At 43.3% G+C, this 18,670-nt stretch overlaps 1 protein-coding gene across 1 annotated transcript in view; it reads right to left on the bottom strand.

The window, feature by feature from the left end:
• The window catches only part of LOC123766432 (vitellogenin-like), a 34,296-nt gene extending 19,547 nt beyond the window's left edge, over positions 1-14,749 (bottom strand). The window contains exons 1-3 of the mRNA XM_069308200.1: positions 14,621-14,749; positions 8,556-8,798; positions 6,680-6,870 (exon numbers count right to left, since the gene is read on the bottom strand). Coding sequence (XP_069164301.1) covers positions 6,680-6,870; positions 8,556-8,798; positions 14,621-14,678 — 492 coding nt within the window. The 5' untranslated portion in view covers positions 14,679-14,749. The remainder of the gene's footprint in view (positions 1-6,679; positions 6,871-8,555; positions 8,799-14,620) is intronic.
• Between the last annotated feature and the right edge of the window lie 3,921 nt (positions 14,750-18,670).

Raw genomic sequence — 18,670 nt, 5'->3', positions numbered from 1 at the left:
TTAATGAGAATATCTGTGTCTGTCAGTCTGTTTGATGTTGGTGACCAGACTCTTTCTGCTAGGCTCACCAAACTTAGCAGGATGACTGATCATTGTCCAGGGATGGTTATAGATGGGTTTGGATCAAGCCCCATAACCCCCCCCCCACCCTCCCCTTTTACATGAAATGGTAAATTACACTAATTTACAATCTCACTAAATACCAGATTCTATCCTCACAAAGATTCATCTAGCACATTACCTTCATGATGATTAAATGTTAGTTTAGACAGTACGAGAGAGGAGTGCAAATAAAGGTGTGTGCTTCTACCAGCTCCCTTTGAAACAAAATAAAAGTATCACGTGTTTGTTGGCGTCGGTGTCTTTTCCAGGTCAAACACTGATGGTATACAGTTCCAGCTCAGTACGATTTCCAGTAGGCAGGGGAAGGGAATTATTAGGGGAAAGCACCAAGCCATTATAACTATATAGCATTTGGAAGGGGTCAGGATATGGATTTGGGATGGGATGGGGGGGGGGAAGGAATGGTGCCCAACTACTTAAGCGATTGGGGATTGAACACCAAACTGCATGAGGCGAGACCGTCACTCTACCGTCCACCCCATGTTGTTGCATTCCACTAGTCACATGAGGTATAGAAAGAAATGGAGTGGAAGGCAACATCTAATAATGTGTTGTGAAAAAGAAGGAGGGTTTGGGTGAGACATATCCGATAGGTTGGAAAGACTAGCATGGAGGGTGAAGAGATTCCAATCCACCTTGTTGACCAGACCACACACTAGAAGGTGAAGGGACGACGACGTTTCGGTCTGTCCTGGACCATTCTCAAGTCGATTCAGAATTCTCAATCGACTTGAGAATGGTCCAGGACGGACCGAAACGTCGTCGTCCCTTCACCTTCTAGTGTGTGGTCTGGTCAACATACTTCAGCCCCGTTATTGTGACTCATCGTCTCCAATCCACCTTATCAAATCACCACCGAGGAAAAGAAAGAGGGTGAAAAGAAAAAGAGGGTTATAAGGATGGGCACCTTTATGGAGGTTATTGAGGACCTTTCACATTAGGTCTATAGAAAAAGAAGAAGAGCAGAGAGAAAGATCAATGCAGGAAACGATGCAAGTGCATGAATCAACATGAACTGACTAGCTGGAATTCACAAGAGACAATGAAGAAGAGAATACAAAAGGTTCTAGAAGCCGGCATAGGGTATCCATTAGATCATCGCCCCAAAGGGCATGCCGACACTTAAAAATCACTTAAAGGAAGTACAGGCACCAGTAATGAAACCAAAAGGTGTTTAAGATCAGGAAGAGAAAAAGAAGTATGTGAGGGAGAGAGAGATAAATGGAACAGACAGTATACTATTTACGCACAAAGATACAGGAAACAGAGGAATGAATGTTCCAATGAAGAAGTAGGGGAGAAGGGACAAAGGGAATATCATACTGGATCAAGAAAGCAGGACAGATAGGGGTCTGAACAAAAGCTGGAGGGAAGGAAAGAAAGGAATAACTGCGGAAGTGACTGGGATGAGTGCTAAGCATCATCTCCCAGAGACAAAAAAAAAAAACAGTGAAAACTGTGAGATCAGAAATTGGAGTTCATAAAAATTGGCATAAAAACCATGTATATTCTATTGATGAACAGACATAGTAAAGAACAGAGATAACAGGAAAAAGGAGATAAAATAGGCCCAAGAAGGATACAGGCTACTAGGGAAGATCAGGAACAGGTTCACTGTAAATCCAGCAAAGATGGTGGACTGGAGAGGGTGACGGGAAGCACAGGTGAACTGACAGGGTCCGGTAAGGAAGGAGGCACTTGGGACAGGGAAGTGGGGTGTCCGGTCAAGACAGTGGTGCTGACGAAGGACAGAAACGGCAGCGTGCACTGGATCAGGGACAGTGCCCGAAGTAGAATCAGAAGAGCTACTGGAACTTCCATAGCCAGGTCAGCCTACGCCACGACTGAGGTGGCAGGAGATGCAAGAACAAAGACAAGTGGAAGCTGGGGGAAGGACAGAAGCTTCCTTACCTATTTAGGAGAGAGAGGGGAACCAGGTTTATGTTTATGATTAGGAGACACAGGCATGCCAGTAACAATGTACTATTGTAACACCCTCTACTCGGGCTGGGAGAACGAGAGTGGAGAAAACAAAGACGTCTGGGAGGAAGATGGATATCAGCCTGGATGGACATTTATCAAGAAGGGCCAGAGGGCAGACGACAGAGAGAAGGGAAGAGAAGAAAGACATGATCGAAAGATGAAGGAGATCACATTGAATATAGAAGGGGAAAGAGGTGAAGAAGTTACACAAATATTGCAGGTAGGGGAATTCTGTGAAGTAATGACGGAAGGAAGGATGGAAATGCTGGTCAGTGATCCTTAAAGAACATCTTTGGCCTCAGATGATAGAGGAGTGGGAGAGGGGGAGCTGTTGGTGTCAAGCAAGTTTAAGGCTTGGAAGCGGTTGTGGAACTGAGGAAGGAAAGGATGGGGAAGGGTAGGTGCAACACAATACACGGGCATAATTCGTGTCAGAGAAAGAGTTAAAACAGTGGACCTGGTGTCTTGCCTAGGGAAAAGACACATATGATCACAATGTTTTAGTTTGAAGATGACTTGTTCAAATGTATCACTAGTACATGCACGTGCAGGAGAAGGCAGGGTGCGTGTCACTGCAATTGATGCAGGACACGTGCGGAGAAGAACACTCTGCTTTATGATGGCCAGGGTCACCACACAAGGGACAAAGGGACATATCGCTACTGCACTTCAAGGAACCATGCATTCCTATAGGGAGCACCTGGCACCGGCAAGAATTATGGAAGATGAAACGGTCCTACCATAAAACGTGCTCATTAATGACAACGACCACGAAGGTGGTCGGGTCAACATGTCAATCTGCAAGATAGAATAGCCTTGGGTCTCAAGAATATATTTAATATCTTCATGGAATTCTTTGAGTTTCCTATCTCCAGTCGGAACATCATGCAGAAGAATGACTGTGCCAATGGTGACATTTAATTACGCATCGTTGGAGACCCAAACCAGGGGCTCACCATTGCAGGACAATGTAGCTGGGCAGGCAGCTGCCTCCTGTGAAGGGGCTTCATAGACGCATGTATCAGTCCGTGTGGGGGATAAAGGTAATATAAGTATCTACAGAGTCAACAGGGTGCTTATTTATGTGTAAATCATCAGCGGTGTGAGGAGATAGATTCACTAGCTATCTTAAATGTGTGATAGTGATTGCATAGTGACATTTTGAAGTCCTCACAGTGCACCAGAGTGTGTGCACTCAGTTAAGTTCCTTTATTATGAGATTTGACCCCTGCCTTGTTGGGTATCCTATGACAGCTCTTGTCATCAGGATTCCATTGGTACCACGTTGGCCGACGTGAGTATCCACATTCAGCAATTACAGCAAGGTGTAATATATAGAAGTTAGAAACTCCAGGGGTTGAAAAATCCAGAATTAGAGTGAGATGGTATTCTGACTGTCTTGTGGTCAAGAAGGGTAAGCCCTTCCAACTGTCAAGTAACAACTAGGCCTGTCCTATGACGTCACAACTAGCACCACCCTGAGCCAAGGTTCTGATAGGGGGAGGCATCAGTGTCTGGTACGAGATTGGCCCATTTCAAAGAACAGAGAAGTATGGAGAGGAACCAGCCTGGAACCAGCGGCCCACGCTGTCCACCTCATTCTGTCTTGAGTCGCTTGCCTGAGTAAGACGTGAGAGTCTGTGCTATCGGCCAATAGTACAGATCTCGTGTTAATGGGACCCTACTCGAAATCTCGTCTCCAGATCACATTTCATCTAGCGTGCCCGCCTGTTAGAATCCGGTCCATGACATTTGCCAATTGATAGCAAGACGAGTAATATGAGGTGAGATAATAATTGTGCCCACCACATGTGTCCACTCACCAGATGCAACAGACTGCCTAAGTGTTCATCAACGATCTTCGCTAACATCCATTAGTGAATTGCTACGAAAGTAATCTAGAGTGAACAAGCATTGATTCCACAGTGTGCTGTCAATTTCTCTGATTGAGATAACTGTATTTTCGACATATTTGTGGACTTTAGTGTTTGCCGCCAAATCACCATGCTGCCGCCATCCAGTGTCACACCTCGTGGGTTGCCACCCAGTGTTAGTGTGCGCGAACATCACCCTTGCGTAGACACGACTCGCCTTACCGCCTGTGCCGCACTCCACGGAACCACAGTGCCCTGAATCTCTGCCGAACATGCCACCTGGGCCACACCACGTGCACCCAGTGTACCCCACGTGTCTCGCATGTAACCACGTGCGATCTACGTGCTTCAGCCCCTCAAACACCTTCCACCTGTGTGATTATTACTCGCATGTACCACGTGCGGAGATTGCCGGAGAATTCATCGATACATTTACAAAGGTCAACATTGTATGGATGCATGGTTTGAATAATGAGGCCAGTCTTTGAGTGAGTACATATATTTCCTTTTTGTTATCGTGTTTTCCTTGTGTTGATTTAATATCAACCCACTGACCAGACATTGTCTCGCAACACTTGCAACGGGTGTGAGCAGCGTAGTCGAGGAAACACTGAACAATTGTCGATTACAGCCGTCTGTGTGACTTCTGTAATTTGTCATTGCATGAGTGTATGTGTTACACACCTCCATACATTTAGTAAATTGTTATACTGATTGTGCATGTGATTGTACTGTTTAATTATATCGTTGTTATCAATATATTCATATTGAATTGTGGCACTGTTTTCTTTTCTATCTTTTTCCAGTAAACCAGAGAAAGTGTAAGTCACTTGAGTGGGGTTGTCTATGTGATGATACCCTGTGATTATTTATTTTAGGTGATTCTCACTTGATTAATTCATGCTGTCATTAATGAAGAGTTGTACTTAGTGCATTTTTGTACAGGTGTTATAAGAGTATTGTGCATTGATTTGCAGTGTCAAGTGTTATCTTGTTACTGGCTCGTCTGTGTGACAAGCAATAATTAATAGTAACTAGTATTAATTATTAAAGTCAGTTAATGTAATTATTGAAGTGTTAATTATTTCTAGTTTAGTAAACTGATTTAACGTGTGTTATTAACATAATTAATTATTTGGAATTTGAAGATTGTCTTAAGTGACAAGTCTGGCATTGTTTTGATTGTTATTTGTCAATTTTTTTGTATTGCAAGTGTTGATTGCAATTGAGTCCGAGTGTACACTAATGTTCAGTTAGTTCACTTTGTTTTCTTGGCCAGGCTAGAGGGTCTGAGAAGAGGTCTGGTGACTGTCAGAGTGGTGGGAGCGTTTTCCTGCTGCGGCTGACATTGTGTTTAGCTGTGAAGTGACACTCGAGAATTAATATAATATTACCTTGTTGTTGCTGTATATTAGTTAGTAAGTTTGTTGAATAAAGTGTTGTTAATGATCTTGTGATTTACTGGTTTCAGCTCTTGGGACCAAACCCAACAGCACACTCACTAAATACTAAATTTGGTGTGAGAATCTAGTAAATACCCACTAGATTGCTTAACAGTGGAGGAGTTAACGACCAAGAGATTTGTGGTTCAAACTATTGGACCAAAATATTGGACCTCAGGGTTTAGTAATCTTCACATCTGGTGCCCAACCAGGGGCTACTGGTGGGTGTTTAAGGCAACTTAACTAGATCCAAAGAAAAATGTCACAAGCGGTGTGTATACTCATCATGACTAATATAAAAATAATAACTGGGCCATGTTGCAGATCACAGACTATAGCAGTGATTGAAGGAACCATGCATGTTTGAGTACTGTGATATTCGTGATCTCCCATTAAGGAAAGAGGGTAGAAGGCACAGTTGCCTCAACGATTGATGGAGCCACTCCAGGTGATGAGGTAGCTTGGAGCTCAACCCTACTAAGGAAGTGGGCTGACGAGCGGAGGGATTCAGTTAGGATGGCCAAAGATGAAGCCTACAGAGCCCTAATCTTACATTATTGTCTGACTCAGGGGCCTGGCCGCCCTCTCTACGAGCCTATGTTTGAGAAGTCATTTCAGCTGTCATGCATCATTATTTACAAAATTTGGGCTCCAGGTATACCACCAACCAGGGCAGCATGGGTGGCTAAGCACTGCCCAGTGCAGGGAGGGGTGCATCATCTCAAGCGGTGGTAACCCTGTGATGATTTCGGGGCTCAACGTTCCTGCAGCCTGGTCCCCGACCAGGCCACCTTTTTAACATAATAGTCATACTGTGTTGTATATTCTCCTACACTAGTGCAAAGGCCTCTTTCTCCCTCTTACCCCAGCCTGGACACCCAATCAGCCTGCAAGGATGCCCCCCCCCCAGCAGAGGGGACCAGTGACCTGAACGGGAACTCTACGTTTATTTAATATTGCACGACACTAGCCAGAGAGGGGCAAGAGGGCAGGGCCCAGGCAGCCTCCACTACCTCCAGGAAGTCATACGTGAGTCCCCTCTTCATGACAGATCAAAACTCTTTAGAGGTTAATGAAGAATAGTATATTTCAAATATTTCAAATATTAAAAAATATGCTTCCTGGGCACACTGACATTGCAAGATCCTTTTAATAAGGATCAATTTTAATAAGGATTTTTAATCAGTAACAATGAAAAGTACACAATAAGCACTGTCATGCTTATTCAATTATTACAGTAAAAACTAATTACATTACCTCAATGACATTTTGACCAGTGTAGAAGGATGAATTGGATGGGAGAGAGTTCTGGAAGATTGAGGCGACGCCCTTCTTCATGTTGATGGACCAGGCGTCGTCATCATGATGACTACACACGTGTTGAACCCGGCCGTCGGCCACCGCCACCACCAGCGGGTACCTCTCCAGGAACCTGGCGGCTGCTGGCACTGGCAGAGGTAGTGGCAACATTAGACTATGATGAACCTTGGAGGACACCAGGAGTACATCTGCTGGCAACACCAGACCAGGACTGGCCAGGGTGGACACCAGGAGTACATCTGCTGGCAACACCAGACCAGGACTGGCCAGGGTGGACACCAGGAGTACATCTGCTGGCAACACTAGACCAGGACTGGCCAGGGAGGACACCAGGAGTACATCTGCTGGCAACACTAGACCAGGACTGGCCAGGGAGGACACCAGGAGTACATCTGCTGGCAACACCAGACCAGGACTGGCCAGGGTGGACACCAGGAGTACATCTGCTGGCAACACCAGACCAGGACTGGCCAGGGAGGACACCAGGAGTACATCTGCTGGCAACACCAGACCAGGACTGGCCAGGGAGGACACCAGGAGTACATCTGCTGGCAACACCAGACCAGGACTGGCCAGGGTGGACACCAGGAGTACATCTGCTGGCAACACTAGACCAGGACTGGCCAGGGTGGACACCAGGAGTACATCTACTGGCAACACTAGACCAGGACTGGCCAGGGTGGACACCAGGAGTACATCTGCTGGCAACACCAGACCAGGACTGGCCAGGGAGGACACCAGGAGTACATCTACTGGCAACACTAGACCAGGACTGGCCAGGGAGGACACCAGGAGTACATCTACTGGCAACACTAGACCAGGACTGGCCAGGGTGGACACCAGGAGTACATCTGCTGGCAACACCAGACCAGGACTGGCCAGGGAGGACACCAGGAGTACATCTACTGGCAACACTAGACCAGGACTGGCCAGGGTGGACACCAGGAGTACATCTGCTGGCAACACTAGACCAGGACTGGCCAGGGTGGACACCAGGAGTACATCTGCTGGCAACACCAGACCAGGACTGGCCAGGGAGGACACCAGGAGTACATCTACTGGGAACACTAGACCAGGACTGGCCAGGGAGGACACCAGGAGTACATCTACTGGCAACACTAGACCAGGACTGGCCAGGGAGGACACCAGGAGTACATCTACTGGCAACACTAGACCAGGACTGGCCAGGGAGGACACCAGGAGTACATCTGCTGGCAACACCAGACCAGGACTGGCCAGGGAGGACACCAGGAGTACATCTGCTGGCAACACCAGACCAGGACTGGCCAGGGTGGACACCAGGAGTACATCTGCTGGCAACACTAGACCAGGACTGGCCAGGGAGGACACCAGGAGTACATCTGCTGGCAACACTAGACCAGGACTGGCCAGGGTGGACACCAGGAGTACATCTGCTGGCAACACCAGACCAGGACTGGCCAGGGTGGACACCAGGAGTACATCTGCTGGCAACACCAGACCAGGACTGGCCAGGGAGGACACCAGGAGTACATCTACTGGCAACACTAGACCAGGACTGGCCAGGGTGGACACCAGGAGTACATCTGCTGGCAACACCAGACCAGGACTGGCCAGGGTGGACACCAGGAGTACATCTGCTGGCAACACCAGACCAGGACTGGCCAGGGAGGACACCAGGAGTACATCTGCTGGCAACACTAGACCAGGACTGGCCTGGGAGGGTAAGATTACAATAGTACACTATTGACTAATATATCTAAAGACAATAAGCATCATGTACTGTGCTGAATAATCACAAAATGTGAAGTATAGTTATAAAGTGTATACTCACCGTTGTCACCATCCGTCTTGTAATCTTTCACAGAGATGACCATGTCACAGGGAGTGATCCATGACACCTCAACTTGTGCTGACCAACTCGTCTCTGTGTGTCCACCTTCCACACCCTCGAGCTTAACCTTGGAGTTTCCGGAGTACTCGTAAGCGTAGGTCTTTCCTGGTTGGTAGAAGAACTTGGGGGCGCCGGCGACGGGACACTCCCTTGAGCATACTGACGTGTCTCCTCCACCAGGTGCTAAAGAAGACCATTTTCTTCAATAAACTATGACTAGCTAAAAATTATAATAAAATAATTACGTTATAAAATCCTGATGCCTAAAATTTAATTAGAAGAGGATACATATATAAACAGACTGACATTAATCTCAGCACAATTTTCTTCAGATATTGAATTAAAGATTTTCTTAATTTCAAGATAAATTATATAATAAAACGTCCAGTAATCGAAAGCCTCAATTTCTATAGTGGAGTGCCATACAAACAATGTGATTGAGAAGCAATGAGGTCTACTTTAGTGCTTGTGACTCTCCTTACTTATGTTAAACGGGCACATGACTTATTTTCCCTTGCCTTTTGAAACAATACTTAGACTTTCTAATATGTACAAATCTAGTTTCAATTCAACATTTGAATTGCTAATGTTTATCCTTTCCTCAAGAGCCAGAAATCAAGAGAAAATAGGTGAACACTATGCAGGCGATGAGTCACAATAACGTGGCTAAAGTAGGAGAATGGTCCAGGACGGACCGAAACGTGGTCGTCCCTTCACCTTCTAGTGTGTGGTCTGGTCATCAGTTAGGCAAGTGTTGTGGGCGGCCATCTTGGTGAAAGTCAGTAGTGTGCCAAATCACCTGGGGAAGGTTCCTTCTCCTTGACCCAGCCCGTCCTCCAAACAAAGACCCAAAATTGATTCCATCCACCCGCCAAACCCCAGCTGTTTGTGAATGAAAAACGGTTTACACACGACTCACAACTCATTTCGTCCGAACACTTCCGGAACAAGTGCTTCACTGACGAATTTTGTTCGAACAACAACGCTATAAATGCTTCACCCACGCACTACAAATACAAATAATCGCCAACAGAACCTAAACACCTAAACTAACCTATGCCTATATATATATGTACAATGTGCTAATATATTATAATATTCATTTATATTTGAGAGAATTCCCGTTTTGAATGAACAGCATGTTAAAATTTATGAATGCGTCTGTGGGGTTGACCGCTGGATGGAATGGACTTGAGTCGAGGACGGGTGGCCCTAACCTTGGGATACCATGGGGGTGAACTACAATATTTCAATCAAAAACTGATCACACTTTTACTTCAGTTAACCCTATATATTGTATACTTGCACTAGATAAATTTTATCTAGATTTTTAGATAACTAAAATATAGTTATATTTCACTCCCCCCCCCCAAACAAAATTTGATTACTACATTTTTTTTTCTTTTCACAACCTTGCTGGCAAGGTTGTGAAAAAGAAACTAACTAACTTGGGTAATGTTGACACATTACCCAAGTTAGTTATAATATAGCTTCCTATAAAGCTATAATAAAATTTTTATAGCTGTACAGAGCTGTTATAGCTGTCTATACAGCTATAATAAAATAGTTCTATTGTTATTGGTTAAATTAACTGCAGAATAGCTAACTGTAGTTACAGATGGGCTAATTTTAATTAGATTATTGAATTTACAATCTAAACAGACCTCCTCAGTATTTAACAAGTTAGAACCCTTATAGATGTCTCGTACAGTGACCTACTCCCACCACCACACGTCTGTCTGTAAACCTGTGGCTTAGCTTCCTTCTCCACTCACAATTAGGGACCCCGGGTTCGATTCCCGGGCAGGACAGAAATCGCTAGGCACTCTTCCTTTCACTTAATGACCGGCTCACCTAGCAGTATATACGTAACTAGGAGTGAGGCAGCTATGTCGAGGCTGCATCCTGGGAAAATGTCAGTAACTAGGCTTTGAGAGGTCCACGATCACACCTACAGTATTCACACACACACAGGCTACCTGTTCCCAACAAAACGAGTTCATTATTTAATAAGATTCACATATATGTTTATGTAAAACTAGTGATTAAATTATTGTCAGCCGTTGAATTCGAATTATTGAATTATTGTCAGCCGTGTTGAATTAGGCTTCCACTAATGAAAGGCCGCTGTGCCTCTGACGTCACAGGCACTTAAACTCCTGAGAGTGGCAGTTTTTTTTTTTATTATTATTTTCTACCACAGACGTGGCCGCACATTTACAATGCTAACCAGCATATATACATTTTCTTCTGCAAGTAGTATAAAAAGAATGCAACAATTTTCCCTTAAACTTTACAAATATTTATGGTAAATCTGCCCAAAATGTGTGTACTGTTAATATGAAAAGTACACAAAATTTCTATTATTTATTTATTTATATACGTTGACAAAATCTAGCCTCAATTAGGTTACATGATATTTGCACTTATAGTAATTTCTAATTGGTGTACTTGTTAAGATATGATACGGATATAGCATCTAAAATCCTCAATGGTACGGAAAGACATTTTTGTTCCGACCAGCAGGAAAAAAAATTATGATTGTAAGAAATCGAAACCACAAGTAATTGTCTTACTTACAAGTAAACAGATTTGTCTATGATATTCTCCTAATAGCTTAGTGAAGAGTAACACTGAGTGGTGGCAGAGTAACACTGTGTGGTGGCAGAGTAACACTGTGTGTGGTGGCAGAGTAACACTGTGTGGTGGCAGAGTAACACTGTGTGGTGGCAGAGTAACACTGTGTGTGGTGGCAGAGTAACACTGTGTGTGGTGGCAGAGTAACACTGTGTGTGGTGGCAGAGTAACACTGTGTGGTGGTAGAGTAACACTGTGTGTGGTGGCAGAGTAACACTGTGTGTAGTGGCAGAGTAACACTGTGTGTGGTGGCAGAGTAACACTGTGGTGGCAGAGTAACACTGTGTGTGGTGGCAGAGTAACACTATGTGTGGTGGCAGAGTAACACTGTGTGTGGTGGCAGAGTAACACTGTGTGTGGTGGCAGAGTAACACTGTGTGGTGGCAGAGTAACACAGTGTGGTGGCAGAGTAACACTGTGTGTGGTGGCAGAGTAACACTATGTGTGGTGGCAGAGTAACACTGTGTGTGGTGGCAGAGTAACACTGTGTGGTGGCAGCGTAACACTGTGTGGTGGCAGAGTAACACAGTGTGGTGGCAGAGTAACACTGTGTGTGGTGGCAGAGTAACACTGTGTGGTGGCAGAGTAACACTGTGTGGTGGCAGAGTAACACTGTGTGGTGGCAGAGTAACACTGTGTGTGGTGGCAGAGTAACACTGTGGTGGCAGAGTAACACTGTGTGGTGGCAGAGTAACACTGCGTGGTGGTGGCAGAGTAACACTGTGTGGTGGTGGCAGAGTAACACTGTGTGGTGGTGGCAGAGTAACACTGTGTGGTGGTGGCAGAGTAACACTGTGTGGTGGCAGAGTAACACTGTGTGGTGGTAGAGTAACACTGTGTGGTGGCAGAGTAACACCGTGTACGGTGGCAGAGTAACACTGTGTGTGGTGGCAGAGTAACACTGTGTGGTGGCAGAGTAACACAGTGTGGTGGCAGAGTAACACTGTGTTGTGGCAGAGTAACACTGTGTATGGTGGCAGAGTAACACTGTGTGTGATGGGAGAGTAACACTGTGTGGTGGTAGAGTAACACTGTGTGTGGTGGCAGAGTAACACTGTGTGTGGTGGCAGAGTAACACTGTGTGGTGGTGGCAGAGTAACACTGTGTGGTGGCAGAGTAACACTCTGTGTGTGGTAGCAGAGTAACACTGTGTGTGGGGGCAGAGTAACACTGTGTGTGGTGGCAGAGTAACAGTGTGTGTGGTGGCAGAGTAACACTGTGTGTGGTAGCAGAGTAACACTGTGTGTGGTGGCAGAGTAACACTGTGTGTGATGGGAGAGTAACACTGTGTGTGGTGGCAGAGTAACACTGTGTGGTGGCAGAGTAACACTGTGTGGTGGTGGCAGAGTAACACTGTGGTGGTGGCAGAGTAGCACTGTGTGGTGGCAGAGTAACACTGTGTGTGGTAGCAGAGTAACACTGTGTGTGGTGGCAGAGTAACACTGTGTGTGATGGGAGAGTAACACTGTGTGGTGGTGGCAGAGTAACACTGTGTGGTGGTGGCAGAGTAGCACTGTGTGGTGGCAGAGTAACACTGTGTGTGGTAGCAGAGTAACACTGTGTGTGGTGGCAGAGTAACACTGTGTGTGATGGGAGAGTAACACTGTGTGGTGGTGGCAGAGTAACACTGTGTGGTGGTGGCAGAGTAGCACTGTGTGTTGGCAGAGTAACACTGTGTGTGGTAGCAGAGTAACACTGTGTGTGGTGGCAGAGTAACACTGTGTGTGGTAGTAGAGTAACACTGTGTGTGGGGGCAGAGTAACACTGTGTGTGGTAGCAGAGTAACACTGTGTGGTGGCAGAGTAACACTGTGTGTGATGGGAGAGTAACACTGTGTGGTGGTGGCAGAGTAACACTGTGTGGTGGTGGCAGAGTAACACTGTGTGGTGGCAGAGTAACACTGTGTGTGGTAGCAGAGTAACACTGTGTGTGGTGGCAGAGTAACACTGTGTGGTGGCAGAGTAACACTGTGTGTGATGGGAGAGTAACACTGTGTGTGGTGGCAGAGTAACACTGTGTGTGGTGGCAGAGTAACACTGTGTGTGGTGGCAGAGTAACACTGTGTGGTGGCAAAGTAACACTGTGTGTGGTAGCAGAGTAACACTGTGTGTGGTGGCAGAGTAACACTGTGTGGTGGCAGAGTAACACTGTGTGGTGGCAGAGTAACACTGTGTGGTGGCAGAGTAACACTGTGTGGTGGCAGAGTAACACTGTGTGTGGTAGCAGAGTAACACTGTGTGTGGTGGCAGAGTAACACTGTGTGTGGTGGCAGAGTAACACTGTGTGTGGCTGATAGGTATGTGTACAAAACATGTTCTCTAACTGCTAGAGTACATGTTATATCTAGAGTACACGTGCTAGAGTTTAGCACATGTTATATCTAGAGTACACGTGCTAGAGTCTAGCACATGTTATATCTAGAGTACACGTGCTAGAGTCTAGCACATGTTATATCTAGAGTACATTTGCTAGTCTAGCACATGTTATATCTAGAGTACACGTGCTAGAGTCTAGCACATGTTATATCTAGAATACACGTGCTTGAGTCTAGCACATGTTATATCTAGAATACACGTGCTAGAGTCTAGCAAGTGTTATATCTAGAGTACATATGCTAAAGTCTAGCACATGTTATATCTAGAGTACATGTGCTAGAGTTTAGCACATGTTATATCTAGAGTACATGTGCTAGAGTTTAGCACATGTTATATCTAGAGTACATGTGCTAGAGTTTAGCACATGTTATATCTAGAGTACATGTGCTAGAGTCTAGCACATGTTATATCTAGAGTACATGTGCTAGAGTTTAGCACATGTTATATCTAGAGTACATATGCTAAAGTCTAGCACATGTTATATCTAGAGTACATGTGCTAGAGTTTAGCACATGTTATATCTAGAGTACATGTGCTAGAGTTTAGCACATGTTATATCTAGAGTACATGTGCTAGAGTTTAGCACATGTTATATCTAGAGCACATGTGCTAGTCTAGCACATAGAAAACACTCGATATTTTGAATGATTTAAATGTAAAAATTGCCAGTGAAAGCGAAAATAAACACTAAGAACCCCCAAGATTAAAATAGTACATATATAGAGCACATACTGTAGATATAACATGTGTTATCTGTATTACGATAAAGTCAATAGGCCTAGAATGCTTTACTATAAGTTGTTTTTTCTTAGTTTCTTATGCAATTTTAAAGTGAAAAATTTGGATTAGTTTTTGAACTTTTTCATGGCTTGATGCCCACTATTGATAATTGTTACATGTAGGTTCAACAGTCTGCTTTATGTACTATCATTATAGATGTAATGTGGTTATCAAAACGAGACAAATCATTATAAGCTGGATATGAAGGCTTACCTGCACGGACACCCGCCACTAGGATGAGGGTGAGGAGCTGGGCGGCGAGGGACGTCATAGCTGCGCGGCTCCAGCACCAGCACTGCTCTTCGCGCGGCCGCTTCCACGCCTTTATACCCTCAGCCTCGATGATGCACCCGCCGGCGCCATTTTATTTTATTTATTTTATTTATTTATTTATATACAACAAGGTACATTGGGTATGTGAGAATACATAGCGTGAGGTACATTGGGTATGTGAGAATACATAGCATAGTATTTACAATCTTGTAAAGCCACTAGTACGCGCAGCGTTTCGGGCATTCAAAAACCAACAGCAATTTTGCGTCTTCTGGGCTAATTCCTTTTCCTACCTTAGTGTCGTCTTCATATGTTGTGGTTTAGTCCTGTCTCTAAGTCGTTTGTATATAAAAAGGAGGACCTCAGGACCCCTTGGGCACTCCATTTGTTGCGGCTTCCCGCTCGGGGTTTACCTTCATTAGCCCTATTTCTTTGTTTCCGTTGAAATAATCATGCTCGAATCCAATTTAATATATGCCATCCAGTTCTTATTATTCTGTTTTGAAGCATGGTATCAATAGTTCTGCTAAAGGCATACCGGGAGATGGAGGGGGGGGGGGGAAAGGGGTGTTCCCGTTTCTGTGTGGGTCTCTCTCTCCCCTCATCCCATCTCCCACACCTCTCCTCCCCTTTCCATCTTTCTCTCCAAGATAACCGTTTCCAACTTTCTCCCTCAGGATCCATTCTCTCACCACTCTCCTTTCCTTTCCCTCTCCCCTTATCTCTGCACCCTTTCTCTCAATCTTCCCTTCTTCCACCCTCTCTCATCTCCTCCCTTTCTCCACTTGTCCCCTTCCCTCCTTTCAAACATTCCCCTTCTCTCTCTTCAAGCTTTCCCGCCTTCTCTTTCCTTGTCTTCCCCTCTCTATCCTAACTATCTCTCCCTCCGTCAAAAAAATGTATGGAACTCAGAGACTTGGCCGGCACCTGCCACAGATTACATAGGCAGGGGAGGGAGCAATATTCGGCCCCCCCCCCCCTGTAATAAGACCAATAAGACCAACCCCGGCCAGCCTATGCCTGCCCCGCACCCCACACTATTTACCCTGGGTGAGGCTAGGCCCAAGTGTCTGGCCTCAAACCTCATACAGACAAACATTCTCTTTCATATATATATGTATATATATATATATATATATATATATATATATATATATATATATATATATATATATATATATATATGTATATCGTACCTAGTAGCCAGAACGCACTTCTCGGCCTACTATGCAAGGCCCGATTTGCTTAATAGGCCGAGTGATTTTCTTTATTTTCAATAAATTGTTTCCAATTGGTTTATTTTATATATTATTATTATATTATATTAAGAACATAAATTATTGACCTAATTATGTTAGTTTAGGTTAGGTTAACATAGGTTAAGTTAGGTTAGGTAGGGTTGGTTAGGTTCGGTCACATATCTACGTTAGTTTTTTTTTTTTTTTTTTTTTTTTTTTTTTGAGATATATACAAGAGTTGTTACATTCTTGTACAGCCACTAGTACGCGTAGCGTTTCGGGCAAGTCCTTAATCCTATGGTCCCTGGAATACGATCCCCTGCCGCGAAGAATCGTTTTTTCATCCAAGTACACATTTTACTGTTGCGTTAAACAGAGGCTACAGTTAAGGAATTGTGCCCAGTAAATCCTCCCCGGCCAGGATACGAACCCATGACATAGCGCTCGCGGAACGCCAGGCGAGTGTCTTACCACTACACCACGGAGACTGCACGGAGTTTTAACTTAAAATTAAAAAAAATTAACTCATACATAATGAAATAGATATTTTTATCATTCCATAAGAAAAAATATTGAAAAATATATAAATTTAGGAAAACTTGGCTTATTAGGCAAATCGGGGCTTGCATAGTAGGCCGAGTACGACGTTCTGGCTACTAGGTACAACATATATATATATATATATATATATATATATATATATATATATATATATATATATATATATATATATATATATATATGTCGTACCTAGTAGCCAGAACTCACTTTTTGGCCTACTATTCAAGGCCCGATTTGCCTTATAAGCCAAGTTTTCCTGAAATAATATATTTTTTCAATTTTTTTTTCTTATGAAATGATAAAGCTACCCATTTCTTTATGAATGAGGCCAATTTTTTTTATTGGAGTTAAAATTAACGTAGATATATGACCGAACCTAACCAACCCTACCTAACCTAACCTAACCTATCTTTATAGGTTAGGTTTGGTTAGGTAGCCGAAAAAGTTAGGTTAGGTTAGGTTAGGTAGGTTAGGTAGTCGAAAAACAATTAATTCATGAAAACTTGGCTTATTAGACAAATCGGGCCTTGCATAGTAGGCTGAGAAGTGCGTTCTGGCTACTAGGTACGACATATATATATATATATATATATATATATATATATATATATATATATATATATATGTCGTACCTAGTAGCCAGAACTCTCTTCTCAGCCTACTATTCAAGGCCCGATTTGCCTAATAAGCCAAGTTTTCCTGAATTAATATATTTACTATAGTTTTTTTCTTATGAAATGATAAAGCAACCCTTTTCTCTATGTATGAGGTCAATTTTTTTTTATTGGAGTTAAAATTAACGTAGATATATGACCGAACCTAACCAACCCTACCTAACCTAACCTAACCTATATTTATAGGTAAGGTTAGGTTAGGTAGCCAAAAAAGCTAGGTTAGGTTAGGTTAGGTAGGTTAGGTAGACGAAAAAACATTAATTCATGAAAACTTGGCTTATTAGGCAAATCGGGCCTTGAATAGTAGGCTGAGAAGTGCGTTCTGGCTATTAGGTACGACATATATATATATATATATATATATATATATATATATATATATATATATATATATATATATATATATATATATGTCGTACCTAATAGCCAGAACGCACTTCTCAGCCTACTATTCAAGGCCCGATTTGCTTAATAAGCCAAGTTTTCATGAATTAATGTTTTTTCGTCTACCTAACCTACCTAACCTAACCTAACCTAGCTTTTTTTGGCTACCTAACCTAACCTTACCTATAAATATAGGTTAGGTTAGGTTAGGTAGGGTTGGTTAGGTTCGGTCATATATCTACGTTAATTTTAACTCCAATAAAAAAAAATTGACCTCATACATAGAGAAAAGGGTTGCTTTATCATTTCATAAGAAAAAAATTATAGTAAATATATTAATTCAGGAAAACTTGGCTTATTAGGCAAATCGGGCCATGAATAGTAGGCTGAGAAGTGAGTTCTGGCTACTAGGTACGACATATATATATATATATATATATATATATATATATATATATATATATATATATATATATATATATATATATATATATATATATATATATGCAAACAAGCCTGAATGGTCCCCAGGACTATATACAACTGAAAACTCACACCCCAGAAGTGACTCGAACCCATACTCCCACAACTGGTATGTACAGGGACGCCTTAATCCGCTTGACCATCACTATCTCGGCTATCACTTCCTTTTGTCCGGTCGTGATGGTCAAGCGGATTAAGGCGTCCCTGTACATACCAGTTGTGGGAGTATGGGTTCGAGTCACTTCTGGGGTGTGAGTTTTCAGTTATATATATATATATATATATATATATATATATATATATATATATATATATATATATATATATATATTATTAAATCAGTATATATACTGATTTATATTATATATACAATATATAATATATATTGTATATATACAATAAATATATATTATTAGATACCAACGTACCTGTGGACGAGACAATCGGAATGATAGCCGACAGAGTGTATCGTGATCCAGCCTGTACTCCTCTTGACATGCCAGAAAGTATTCTGAGGAAACTACTCCAAGCTTGTACTAAAGAGGCACCCTTCTTGAGCCCGGATGGGCACATGTATAAGCAAGTAGATGGGGTCGCCATGGGTTCTCCCCTAGGTGTCCTGTTTGCAAACTTCTACATGGGTACCATCG

This window comes from Procambarus clarkii, chromosome 62 (assembly GCF_040958095.1).
Source record: "Procambarus clarkii isolate CNS0578487 chromosome 62, FALCON_Pclarkii_2.0, whole genome shotgun sequence".
Taxonomy (NCBI): domain Eukaryota; kingdom Metazoa; phylum Arthropoda; class Malacostraca; order Decapoda; family Cambaridae; genus Procambarus; species Procambarus clarkii.
The sequence above is the reverse complement of the archived record's forward strand: the minus strand, read 5'-3'. Positions and strand labels throughout refer to the sequence as shown.